Here is a 13,982-nt window from a genome sequence, read left to right as displayed (position 1 = left end):
GGGCTCTCAGGATGGCCCGGTGAGAAGAAGCAGGAAGCAAGGAGGAAGGAGAGGGGGACACTGATGGGGGGACAGGAGGACATGAGACAGACACTGACAGACCTAACGGAGTGGGCGGGCATAAAATATCAAATGAGGAGACAGGCTGACCCAGCCACTGCTAGATGGTTCAAGAAGGACCAAGCCCCAGAACAGGGAGGAAAGGGCAGAAGGAAGGGGCCTGTGGTTGAAGCACTCACTATGTGCCAGGAGCTGCACTTGTGGGATGGCACTGAATAGGAACCCAACACGTGCAGAGGTAAGTTAACAGTAACAGTAAGAGCAGCTACCCCTTATTCTGTACACTTTCTATGTGCCAGACACTAACACATTCATTCCTCACAGTGACTCTGGGATAAATATAATAGCACACTCTATTTTACAGATGAGGAAACTGATGCAAAGAGAGGCAAAGTCACAGATCTAGAGAAATCACTGAACAGGGTTTCAATTATAAGGAGCTTTCGCTAGATAAAGGAGTAAAGCCTCTGGAAAATCACTGTTTCACGCTAAGACAAAGTAGCAGGAAGTAGAATTCAGAAAGGGTTGTGTTGCTCAGTTGAGACAGTCCTCTACCTGCTGAGCAAAAAAACTAAAAGGCAGGAACCTCTCAGTCCCTCATCTACCCACCGATCCAGCCATCCACTCACACCCCACCCCTGTCTCCTAACTGTCCCTCTCTCCAATCATTCATCCATCCATCCATCCATCTATCCATCCACTCAGTCCTCCAATTATCCAATCTTCCATACCAGAGTTCGACCACCCCAGCAACTACCACCCACCCATCCATCCATCAACACACACATCCAACTGACCATCTATCCACTAATCTCCAAACCTCCATCACCACCCACCCACCTTTCCATCCATTCATCTACCCCTTGACTCAACAAACCACATATTAAGGCCCCAAGTCACCATTCATTCATCTAAATATACCTCTGACAGCCCATCCTGTTTTCATATCCATTTTTCCAACTACCCGAACATCCATACATTCCCCCAACTTTCTATCCATCCCTCCATCCAGCCATCTCCTGCACCTTCAACCACTCAACCACTCACTCATTCACCTACTCACTCACCTATTCATAAATCAATTCATACATACATCCAATCTCCCCCTCTCTGCCTCCCTTCATCCACCATCCATTCATCTCCCAAGCCCATCTATGCCTCCTCTCATTTGGCCATACATCCAAGAATTCATGCCTGAGTCTACCACTCATCCACCCATCCATTCACTCCTAGACTCTACAAAGCGCAAGAAGCTCCAGTGAAAGATATAAAGATGATAATGGTGCTATCCTTTTCAGAGGCCCCTCCCCTCAAACCCTCTACCTTGAATCTTAGAATCACAGGATGTTGGTGTCACAAAAAAACTTTCAAACTTCCATGATTATCTCAGTCTACATAGTCCAATATGGCAGCCACAGTCACATGTGGTATTGAACACTTAAAATGTGGCTCGTACAAATTGAGATGTGTGGTAAGTGTAACACACTGCATACCACACTTTGAAGATTTCGTGTAAATTTTTTTAGAAGAATGCAAAATTTCTATAATAATTTTTTAATTGATTGTTAAAATGATAATATTGGGGGATATAATGGAATAAATAAACTGTATTATTTAAATTCATTTCACAGGTTTCCTTTCACTTAATGTGGCTGTTTTAAATAACCACATCAGGTTTTCAATAACCTATGTGGCTCACTATATTTCTATTGGACAGTGCTGATCTAGAACAAACCCCACAACTCAGAAGAGAAAAAGGAGGCCCAGAGAGGAATAATGTCATCACGAGAAACTGTCAGGGTTCCACCTAATCCCAGCTGCCTGGCCGACCTGCCCCCAGCAACTCACCTGGATTTCCGCTTGCAATAGACAAGGAGGTTGTCAAAGAGGAAGAAGGCCCTCTCCTGGATGTTGCCTGCAGAGATTTTTAACAAATTCCCTTGCAGGAGGAGCTGGGTGCAGATGTCCGTGAGGTTGGACCCCTGGGAGAGTGACAAGGGGCACAGTGAATGAGCTGACAAATCCAGATCACTTGGGGAAACCCTCTTCCCTCCCAGAGACAGAACCTACTACTGCCTCCCCTCACACCCTCAAACCTAAATGCACCGCAAATCTGTCAGCAGACAGAAAAACAATACAATCTGATCGACGGCTTCCATCTGTTGAGCGAGCCAGAACAATGCTGGCAAGAGGATGTGGAGGTGACCATTTCACAGACGTGGGACTTGGGGCTCAGGGAGATGAAAGGACTCACCCAGACAGCCCTGGTCAGCGTCTAGTTTTGTTTTTAGGGGGTTTTTTGCCTATGCCTTCCTCCGTATTTATGTCTTGACTTGTTTATTCCATCTCCCCACAAGAATGCCCCTGTTCAAGGTCACATAGCTAGTAAGTGAGCAAGCTGGGCTCTGAACCCGGGCAGGTGGCCCCATTCATCAACCCACTAACCTCTACTCCCCTGAAAGGTTTTTGTGTGCAATCATTGGTCAAGAGCAGGGGTCTCAGAAGGGGAGAGACCACATACCTCCGAGAGCACAAGGCAGCCTAGGCAGGGTGGGAAGAACATATGAGAACTTCTCTCCATGCTCTGTTTCTTTAAATGACTTGTTTCCTAGCTTCTGTTTCCTCTGTCCCTTCATGGGTGAGTGAGTAGTTGTTGGCTCTTAAACCAGGGCTCCCAGAGCCAGCAAGAGGAGTGTGCCCTATTTCTTTCTTATACATTTCTTTTTATTACAACAGTCCGTGGGGCTTGCTTCTGGAGTGTCCCCCTGGGTCAGCCCATGCTGGGTGTGAGCTCCAGCCAAAGCTGCATGATACTTGTTTATCTAAAAAAATAAGAAAGAGCTCCTGCTTTGCTGCCACAGTTCCTCCTGACGTTTATTGAGCATTTGCTCTGAGCCAGGAAAGAAAGCGCTGTTCTGAGTGCTCTGCGTGCATCCACTCCCTAATCCCCAAGCTACTCAAGGGTACTGCCATTGTCCAGACTTTCCAGATGAGGAAACTGAGACAAGGGAATCACTCCACACAGAGGGGGCTGGCTCGTTCACTCACTTGCACAGTATTGCAACATGCTGCCATTTCCTTGTGCTTAGCAAAATGGATTTATGGATTAACTTATCTGATTTGACCTAAAAAGGACAAGTGGCTTACAAAGGATTAGGCGACAAAAAAACCACAGATCAGATATCAAACTACTGCTGCAGGCCCAAGCACACAGCAAGAAAGTGGCCCAGAAAAGTCTCCCCCTCCTCCAAAAACAAGTCCCTTGTCTGCCATGTTCCAAGAGAGAGGCAACAGCCATCCAATCAGATTGGCAACAGGTCAAACAAAAAGATTAGAAATGATCAAGAAGAGTATCAGAAATAAGGATTGGTCACCACTAGCATTCATCATGATGATACCCTAACTCATACTGTCCCCTGAGATTGTAACTACTGATGGCATGAAGCCAAGGCACTGTTAGACATTATTTTTTTTCTAGCTAAAACATATTATTTTCACAAGTCACTTGAGGATGAAAGTATATTTAAAAACCCTCTTACTACACAGAAAACCCTTTCACATTTTCCATATTCCACACTTCGCTTTAGCCTCACAATGACACCAGAAGATAACTTCGGAGATATTATTACTAAAATTAGACAAGTAGAGGGAAATAAGACCAAGAGAGCAGGACAAACTAGCCTGAGGCAGGGCAGTCTAAATTATAGTGCTGGGCTTTAAAACCAAGTCCCTGTGCCTGAGTTTCCTTATCTGTACATGGGAATAATAATACCTCCCTTCTAGTGTTGGAAGCAAATAACAGGTACTCAATAATTGCCAGCAATTCTTATTCTGGGTCATTTTATTTCCTACTGTAGTGATCAAAATAAGGGCCATTCTCAAATTGTAGATTTTTCTGGGACAAAAGAGGCCCCAAAGACCCTTAGTTCCTATTTCCCTGGGCCCTTACCAGAAGAAAGGCATCAGGAAATCACTTCTCTGGTTGCCAAATTGCTTGCTCAATACCCTCTCCACAGGGGCCCATGTGAGAAATTTCTTTTCCAGCTGGTTTCCAGGAAATTTTCTATCTCCCAAAAGAACGGTTCTATAGCTTCCTTTTTTGACAATAAATATTAAGTAACTTATGTGTCCTTTTCACCTTGGCTGCCAGGAAGCTCAAAGTCCAAAGAGATAGGTGCTTAAATATGTCAACAATATTTGCTCTTTATGTTAGCACATTTGTTGAAAGTGACCACGTAACCCACTTCTGGCCAATGAGATGAGGGGGAAGTTTCTCAGGCTTCTGGGAAAGGTTTTCCTCTACTGGAAAGAAGAGCTCCCTCTCACTGCTCTGGCTATGTCCTTGTCTCCTCCTGCTTTGGACACACAGTGCCTGGAGCTGCTGCCATCCTGGAACCATGAGAAGAAGGCCAACAGGGTCACAAGAGACCAAATCAGAGCTCTGACATTATGAGGCTGAAACAAGAGTCCTTATAGAAAACATCCTGACAGATCCACCTGACGATTGGCTGATTTTCAGTTGCAGGAAACAAAAACCAAGCTACTATGTATTTTATGCAGAAAGAAATGGGGGGCTTCCTCAATCATTGAGGGACTACAAGAGGCAGGAATCCAGGCCGGGACTCCCAGCAAACCGAGAACACTGCAGAACTGCCCCTCCAGGGGCCACTCCCTCTGCCCTACTGGGAAAAGGGCAAATCAGAACAGCACCTGCCTGAACTGATGCTCCAGGAAAACGCCAACCTGGCTGCAACCAGGCACTCAGGAGCTGCTGCCTCAACTGTCAGCTGCAAAGCCACCCTGTCCTACTAGATACACACCACCAACAACAAAAAGAAAGGCCCATGCCCTGCCTCCTGACACCCAGGAAGCTGGAGCCTGGCCCTCCGCGAATGCTACCATAGAAAGCCAAATATGACGGGCGCTGTGCTTTGCTGCAAAACAGCACGTGGCCTCCATCCGGCTCCCGCCTTCCAAATGTCAAGCAGCTGGATCTGATCTTGGCCAATAACATCCCAATCCCAAGCTACAAGGGGGTTTGAGAAATGCATTTCTTTGTTCTCCAGTCTCGGCCAGGCAGGAAGGCCCAGCGAAAGGAGAGTGGGGGACATGGCAAGCACTAATCCACAATCCCCTCCTCTTCCCTGAACCCTGGCCCCTCTCCTCTCTGCAGCCAAACCCTCAGCCTCTTAGCAATACAGAGTCACATTTTTAAGTTTTCCCCACACAGGGAAAAGAAGTGGAAATCCCAAACACAGCAAGTGCCAGAAAACCCAAAGGCAAATGATTCAGAAGATAATCTGTGTCCAAAGAGTCTTTGATCTTTGCTCTTAATCTCCCATTCCAGCTGTATTTACTCTGATATTGATTTTTTGTTTATTTAGATTTTCTCATTTCCTTGTACAGATTTGTAGGAAATCTCTAATAATCTAAGGAAGATGTGGAGGTTTAAACAAATAAATTACACACGGTCAGAAGATCTCAAGAGTCTCATCCCCTAATAATCATGATGATAGTAATATCAAAACCTACCATGTATTGAGTACCTACTATGTGCCAGGCATCAATGAGGAAACTGAAGTTCAGAGAAGTTAAGACATTGACCTTAAGTCACCCAACAAGGAAGTGTCAGAGCCAGAATCCTGTCCTGGAGTAGACCCTTGACCTTGGTATTAAAAAATCAAAGGCCTATGGGCACCAGGGAGATAAGGCAACATGTGAAGGATTGGGGAGTAACGGGGAGTGGTGGGGACTGAGGAAAACTGGAGGCTCCAGTGGCTATTACCATGGAAAATTGGGGCCCAGTGTTACTGTCCTTCAAGGGAAACTTGAAGTGTAAATTTTTATGAGGACTTAATTGAAACTAATTAAATATTTCTTTACAAACACCATGTAGGCCAAACAAAATATGCTACAGACTGAATCTGGTGCCCAGGCCAAAGTCTGTTCCTGCAGCTGCACACTTCCTGTGCCCCTCACCAACCCAGAGGGCCCCTCCTGCCCTTGACACACCTCCCAGCCTTCGATGTGGGACTGTAGCTGCTCCAGGGCCTCCAGCTTCTCCATCTGCCGCTTGGTCTCATTGATGTTGGAGCACACGGTCTTCATGGCCTGCAGGGCGCTCTGGACCGCGGGGTGGTCCGGGTGCTTTCCGGGGGTCCTCTTGGCTAGCTCCTAGGGAAGATGTGAGGGCAAGAATAAGAGACATTAACCCAGAGGGGATCAAACATGGTCTCCAGGTCACCCCACCTGGACCAAATACTAGCTTTGCTATATGGAAACTGTGTGATCTGGGGCTGGGAAACATCATTCATCCATTCATCCATCCATTCATTCAATAAATGTCCCTTGAGTACCTCCTCCACAGCAGGCAGTGTTCTAGGATCTGGGGATAAATGTGTTAATAAAACTAGGGAAAAATTCCTCACCTGGTGGATATTATGTTCTATAAAAGAGATCAGCCAAAATAAAGAAAAATCCAGTATAGAATTCAATGTCAGCCAGTGATAAATACTAGGAAGACAAATCAGAATGAGGAGGCTAGAGGGCCTTAGAGGAAACGGTGGTCTGTCAAATAGGGAGGTCAGGAGGACCCCTCTGAGGAGACAACATCTGAACAGAGACTCTGGAAGAAGCAACGGGGGGGAGTCCTGCAAAAATCTGTGGGAAAAGCGTGCCTGGTAGAGGGAACAGCAAATGTGAAGGGTCTGAGGTGAGGGCATATGTGGTAGGTAACAAGTAACAGTGAGGAGGTGGTGACGCTGGAATGGGACAAATAAGAAAGAGAGAAGGAGGGAGGAAGAGAGAGAGAGAGAGAGAGAGAGAGAAATAGGACAGAGACAGGACAGAGAGATCAGAGAGGTGGTCACTGATACAGCCTCTGCCTAGCTGTTTTCTTGTCTGCAAAATAGGTATAAATAATACCTTGCCTTGGGGGACTGGGTGAGAAAGGTGAAGGGATTAAGTACAAATTGGTAGTTACAAAATAGTCACAGGATGCAAAACACAGCACAGTGAATATAGTCAATAGTACTGTGACAACCATGCATGGTGTCAGGTAGGTACTAGACTTTTCAGGGAGTATAAATATCTAATCACTATGCTGTACACCTAAAACTAATATAATATTAAATGTTAACTACAGATGAAAATAGAACATACCTTGCCTTCACAGGGACATGGCGGGGGGTGGAAAGAGGCAAGTGGAGCAGACCCTTAAACCATGAACTTCCCCCACCACAAGCATGGGCAGGGGCATTCTAAAGATCAGGCCAGTCCTTAGGGTTTCAGCTATCTCCTAAGCGTGATGAGAGAGGAACTGCCATATCTAGGGTGACGGCAGGATTAGCCAGGCCTGAAGATATCGGAAGATTTTTCAGGTCGAATCACTCCCCCAACCATGCCAGCAAACTTGTTTCTTTAGTCATGTGACCTAGACATGGCAATCCCCAAAATTAGGCTCTTCAAACACAAAATGTCTGAGCAGGGGCAGACCTTGGGGAATCCTTAGATAAACTGAGGATAGAGAAGGGTGGGGGTATGCCCCAGGCCACCCTGCAAATGACAGAGCAAGCCCCTCCAGAGCCAGGCTGGTGACCTTTCCCCAACATCCGCCTCATGAGCCCCATGTGGTTTCAAAAGCAGGCCTGAGGTGAGGACTTCCTAGAAAAGAGGATGTTGGAGTACAAGAGCCGGTGTTTCTGAAAGGTTCCTCATCTCTCTTGCTCCCCTCCAACCAGGCTTTTACCAAAAGGGAGACACTGGTGCTGGCTGTGGGCAGCCCTGTCACATGCCCCAGAGGTGTGGGCCCTGTCCACAGCGAGGCCACAAGAGGACAGCCTGCGACACAGGGCCTCAAACTCCAGGCCAGCCATAAGACAGATCAATAAAATCATAGTGTAAAAACAAAACTGGATTGTCACTGGAAGAAGTGACAATATCCATCACTTGCTGTGAATGGGGGGGAGGGGGGATGTCCGAAAGGAGACAAGCAGTTAGAAAGTCAACCTGTCCTCTCCACAAAGAGAAAAAGGTGGCCCGTGGGAGTGGAGGGTGTCACCAATGGGGGCTGGATCAACAGAGACATCCACTTTCTGAGGACACTGCAGCCAGCTCCAGGCTCTGTCCAAAGGCCTCTGCTGAAGGTGCCACCGTCGAAGCCCAGGAGGCCGAGCTGTTATCTCTATCAAGCACCTTCCTGCACTTGGAGTCCTCAGGTTCCCTCATACCATATATAGGGTGGCAGCAGGATTCGAATGAAGAGGCTTTGACAAGACCCACCACCACTTAAAGAAAAAAAGAAGCAAAAAACAACTGGAAGTCCAAGAAAACCCAGAAGTGAAAAGCTGTCCAGCACAGCAAAGAAAACCTCCAAGCCTGCAAACTCTATGGAAATTTCATGCAAATATATTTCCAGTTTTAACAATTTCAGCCCCTGCTTCAAGGCTGGGAAAGCTGTAGCCTCGAGAATTAGGAATTAATGGAGAAAAAGAAATAATGCTCACAGGTCCTAAAAACTCCATCCTTCCACTGGGAGAGGTAAGGGGAAACAGTGGACGAGGGATCAGGACTGGGAGTTCATGTTCTGGCTTTGACTAGGACATACTATGTGACCTTAGGCAAGTCACCCACCCTTTCTGAGCCTAGGTCTCCTGGCTATGCAATGCAAGGACTAGATCAGAGCCCAGGTCACAAACCACGCCCCACAGACCAAATTCGATTGCCAAAGCAGAAGCTCTGGCCACCCTGCGCCTGTGTTTCCATCTAACAATAACAATTGGCCTGAATGGTGGCCACTCCCTTAGATGGGACAAGTGCTCTACAGTCGGCCACAGTTCCCACCCCACTGAGTTCCATCTAATCTACTCACTTCTTATACATGCCCCACAGGTGTTTGACACCTGGGATTAATAGGTCTCCTCTAACATTCAGTGGTACGGCATCAACATTCAGTGGCTCTATATCCAACTTCCAAAGGAGGCCAAGCACAGCTCACTATAAGCCTATACCCTGTACTTCTAATTTCAGGCTCTACAGAGGCACTTCTCAAGAAGAGGGGGTAAAATTATGAGAAATGGTGGTGGTGGTGGTAGCTATAAACTCCTATACAGTAGGAGCAAAATAAAATGGAATAAAAATAAAAAGAGTAACTAAACAAAAAAAGACAACAACACTAAAACTGTACAAAATAAAGCAAGGGCGAAAAAAAGAACACAAATAAAAATCTAAAAGAAAGATGATAGAAATAAGTTCAAATGTATCAATAAATACAATAAATATAAGTGGGCTAAACTCTCCAGTTATAAGATAGGGATTGACAGGTCAGATTTTAAAATTCTAACTTTATGCAGTTTACAAAAGAAGTACCTAAACCCTAAGGACAGAGAATGGTTGATAGTAGAAGGATGAAACAAGATATATCGTGAAAATACTAATCAAAAGAAACCCACTATAGTTCTATGAATACTGGGCAAAACAGACTTTGAGGCAAAAAAAAAAATAGCTAATACTAAGCACTTATACGCACTTTACAGGTATTATTTCATTTAATCTTCACAATAACCCATGACCAGGCACTATCTGACAGAGGAGGAAACTGAGGGACAGAGAGCTTAAGTCACTTCTCAAAGAGGCAACACTAATAAGCTCAGGAGCTGGAATAAATAAAAATAAAAATCACTACAATATTAGAGTAGCTAACATTTACCTAGCATGACTATCTACCTAGTAATATGCAGAGTGTTATGAGTTTTCTCACGCATTGTCTTTGCAGTAAGCCTGGGAGGCAACAACCATCTACATTTTGCAGATGATACGATGGAGGCACAGAGAGGTTAAGCAACTTGTACTTGGTCACACAGCTAAGAGGTGGAGCTAGAACCACACAAAGCATGGCAAAAAGTAGAGCACAGGCAGGACACCCAGGAAGAGAGATCTAGGAAGGCTCCTTGTAAGATTGGGTATACAAACTTGGATTTGAAAGAAAGAGAGCAGGTCTTTCACCCTGAAAGAGGAGGCTTCGTTCCTTGAGTTATTGTTTCTCACTACACAGGAAAGAGCCTGAATTGGGGCTGATGCATGCTAACGTGCTGGAGCAACCGTGGGCAAGGTGTCAGTTCTCTGCCCAAGAGGCAGGATGGAGGGTAGGCATTGTGGTTGGGGGAGGATGGGAGCTTGGGCAGAGAAGGCCACAGTGCATAGACCTCTGACTTCCTGTGCCTTCTCAGCAAGATGGTGACAGTGCCAGGTTGCTGGCAGATGGAGGGCTCATTTCATAACATCAGAGTCAGATGAGATCTCCAAAGAGATGACACAAAGTATCCAGGATAATATAGAAAACTCTGGCAAATCAATACAAAGACAACTATCCAATAGAAAATGGGCAAATGATGTGAAGAGGCAATTCTCACAAAATGCACCCCCCACCACTGCTACCACCCTAGTCTGGCCATCTTCTACCTGGACCACTGAGGTCAACGACCCTCTGGTCTCCCCACCTCCACTCTCACCACCCATAGTCCATTCTTCATATAAAGCCAGAGGGATCCTGTGAGAACTAAGTCAGATCTTGTCCCTCCTCTGCTCAGAACCTTCTCATGGCACCCACCTCACTCGGGGAAGACAAAGACCCTATAATGGCCCACAAGGCCCTGCAAATTCTGGCCCCATCACCTCTCATAATAGCACTATTCGTAACAGCCAAAAAGTGTGAACTACCCAAATGTCCATCAACAGATGAATGGATAAACAAAATGTGGTCTATCCACACAATGGGATATTACTCAGCCACAAAAAGGAATGAAGTTGTGATCCGTGCTACAACAGGGATGAGCCTTGAAAACACTGTGCTAAGTGAAAGGAGCCGGACACAAAAGATTAGATATTATATGATTCCATTTATGTGAAATGTGCAGAATAGGCAATTCACAGAGATAGGAAGTAGGTGGGTAGTTGCCAGGAGCTGTGGGAGAGGAGGGGAAATGGAAATGGCTGCTAATGAGTCCAGGGTTCCTTTTACAAGGGCTAATGAAAATATTTCTAAAATTATTATGGTGATAGTTGCACAACTTCTGAATATACTTTAAAAAAAAAAAAAGCCAGAGTGAAAAGGCCCCAAGGAAGAGAGTCTACATAGAGTCGAGTCCCAAGGACTGAGGTCTGGGGCCTATCTAGCTTAGAGGTCTAGAAGGTGAGGAACCAGCAAAGGAGACTGAAGGGGTTACAGAGGTAGAAGGTGAAGGGGAACAGGGGGACTGGAATGCCAGCTGCCCCCTTTAGACAGATGTGCCCTCCAATTTGCCCCCTACCTGCCTCACCCATTTCCATTATGCAGCAGGCAGGTCCTCATGGGGAGCCCAGTCCAAAACCGAAAGCCCTGAGCCTGTCTTGTTCATGACTATGGATCCTGAGCCACACCAGCAGCTGGTGCACAGTGAGCACCCCAATAAGATCTGTGCATCAATAGGAAACTACAAGGGTCAGTGACAGTCAGTCTTGCCTCAGGCATCTGCCAATTGAGCACCAAGGGCATTACCCCAAACCCGAATCATTTCCCTGGAACTGTGGATGGAAAACTCAACAAAGCCTGAAAATGCCAACTGTCTATGCCGGGCCTGGGCTGAGGGCTGAAATAGAATGTTCCGGCTATTCTTAGGCAATGTTCAAGTTCAGCTTTTTGGGGCTGTTCCCAAAGAGGCTTTCATTCTCGCCTCTTCCCTCTTCCCACCCAGGCTCTTCAATCTTGTTCGCCTACTTGATTCAGAGTTCAGCTCAAACAAGGGGGCTCAGAGGGCCACAGGGACATCTGCAAGGGTGTCAGAACCAGAGGGGCCAGAGGGGTAGCACTGCCCCCCAGCTCATGGGATTGTCTTTTAAAACCCACTGGAAAATGTGACAGAAAGGAGGAACTCAGGAGGGGTATGAAGAATTCCCCTCAGTCCCAGCTGTTTTCTGATGCAAACATTCCAGCTGTGGGTGCCAAAGGCCGGGACACTCTGAGCAATTCAGTGGGGCGGACAGCATGGCATGGGCCCACAGGAATCTGAGGGCCTGTTGGCTGGTCCCTCAGTGCTTTCTGAGCCTCGGATAAACACAGCTGGAGAGAGAGGAAACTGGGCCTGTAAACAGCCATTTGGTCAGGAGAGCAAACCCACAGTCCAGTTTCATCACCATTTCCTGTGGACAGTTATTCCTCCATTGGTTGCCGGCCGGTTCTGTCCCTCTCTCTCTATTCTTCTGGGAATCCAGAGCCTTGAAATCCTGCCAGACCAAACTGTGGCCCCTGGGGCTGAGCAGGCCTCAGAAACGCATTGAGAGCTGGAGTCCACCAGGACACACAGGTCCAGCACCACTGGCTGTTAAAATACGTTGCAGAAACTGCCATTCCAAGTGCATGCTGGGATCCCAGACTTTCTCAAGATCCAGAAATCAAAGGGTTAATTAACACCTAGGGAACCTCAGCTGGTGGTTCTTCTAAGGGGTCAGATGTTTATGGTTTTGAAACCCAGGAAAAGAGGAGGAGACCAGTCACCAACCACGAAACACAAAGCCACTGACCTTCCCGGACTCACCACTTAGGGAACTGAGAAGTTCAGCATCCCCAGCACCCAGCACTTGGCAACTTTAACACCTCAAAGTGCTTCTCAACGGGCTGTGGAGCTGATAGGGGAATTCGAGAAATCGACAAATCTTGCTTCCTTCTGCTTACCTAATGTTGGTCTTGAAGAGGCCACTTCCTTTCTCTGTGCCTCAGTTGCCTCATCTCTACAATGGGGCTAATCAAAGTCCTTTAACCTCATCTAGTTGCTCTAAGAATCAAGTAAATAAGTATCTAATCACTACCACAACCTTATCAGCACTTTTAATATAAACTATGCATAACAGATGAGAAATGGAGGCATGGAGAAATGATGGACCCAAAGTCACACACTATTAAAAGGCAGAGCTGGAATTCAAACCCAGGCAGTCTGTGGCTGCAAAGTGTGGTTCTAACCCAGGGGTCAGCAAACTTTTTCTGTGAAGGTCCAGATAATAAATATTTTAGGCTTTGTTGTCCACATCCGGTCTCTGTTACATAGTCTTCTTTGTTTTTTTATTTTGTTTTATTTTTACAACCCTTTAAAAAATGTAAACACTACTTTTAGCTCATGGGTTGTACACAAACAGACCACAGGATAGATGTGACCCACGAACCACAGTTTTGCTAGCCCCTGCCTTAAGCCAATACAGAACGCTCTCTCTTTAAACGCTGGCAACTAATTCATGTGTGGAAGACAAACCAAGCAGATCGAATAAAGAACATGGACAGGTCCGATTCAGTCCACAGGCTACCAATCTCTGAGTTCCACATGGAGCTTCTTCTGCGCCAAGGTGAAGAGCTGAGCTACGTATGGCCTTGCCAACATCCACTCAGGAATTCGAGCAGCTACAAGAACCACTGTAGAAAGTTCTTTCGAGATCTCTAGAAGGGATAAACAGCAGCAGGCCAGAGGAGCTGTGGGGAGAGCTGTGTCCCACAGCCGCACACATTACAGGCCTGTGTTCACAGGCAGAGCTGATGGCCTCAGGATCTGGTCCAACTCAGAGGCTCAAGTGTCACCCACCTTATCCAGCAGAAAGTCAAGTTTAAGAAGTCCCTAGTACTTTTTCCCTCTCCTCTCCCTTCCAGTTCATGGAGCAAGGATGCATGTGGCCCCAGGGAGCAAGTGTGTGAATGAGGCACCACCAGCCAAATTAATCCACCAGCAAGGACTCCAGGAACAGCTGTCAGACACAAGGCCTTGAGGATGAAGCCAAGGCAAGCTCCGGTCAACAGCCGCCATTTCCAAGGGCTGAAAACCCTGGGCTGAGAGCAGCAGATGGTGACAGAGCCATCCACCCAGATGGAGATCTACCCAGAAGCCAGCTCTGAAGCTGAAAATTAA

The 13,982-nt window shown here is 46.6% G+C and overlaps 1 protein-coding gene across 1 annotated transcript in view; it reads right to left on the bottom strand.

The window, feature by feature from the left end:
• The window catches only part of PREX1 (phosphatidylinositol-3,4,5-trisphosphate dependent Rac exchange factor 1), a 158,926-nt gene that overhangs the window by 60,506 nt on the left and 84,438 nt on the right, over nt 1–13,982 (bottom strand). The window contains exons 6-7 of the mRNA XM_081150139.1: nt 6,073–6,234; nt 1,909–2,042 (exon numbers count right to left, since the gene is read on the bottom strand). Of these exons, the coding sequence (XP_081006265.1) occupies nt 1,909–2,042; nt 6,073–6,234 (296 nt within the window). The remainder of the gene's footprint in view (nt 1–1,908; nt 2,043–6,072; nt 6,235–13,982) is intronic.

Source organism: Miniopterus schreibersii (assembly GCF_964146895.1).
Source record: "Miniopterus schreibersii genome assembly, chromosome: 10".
Lineage (NCBI taxonomy): Eukaryota > Metazoa > Chordata > Mammalia > Chiroptera > Miniopteridae > Miniopterus > Miniopterus schreibersii.
The sequence above is the reverse complement of the archived record's forward strand: the minus strand, read 5'-3'. Positions and strand labels throughout refer to the sequence as shown.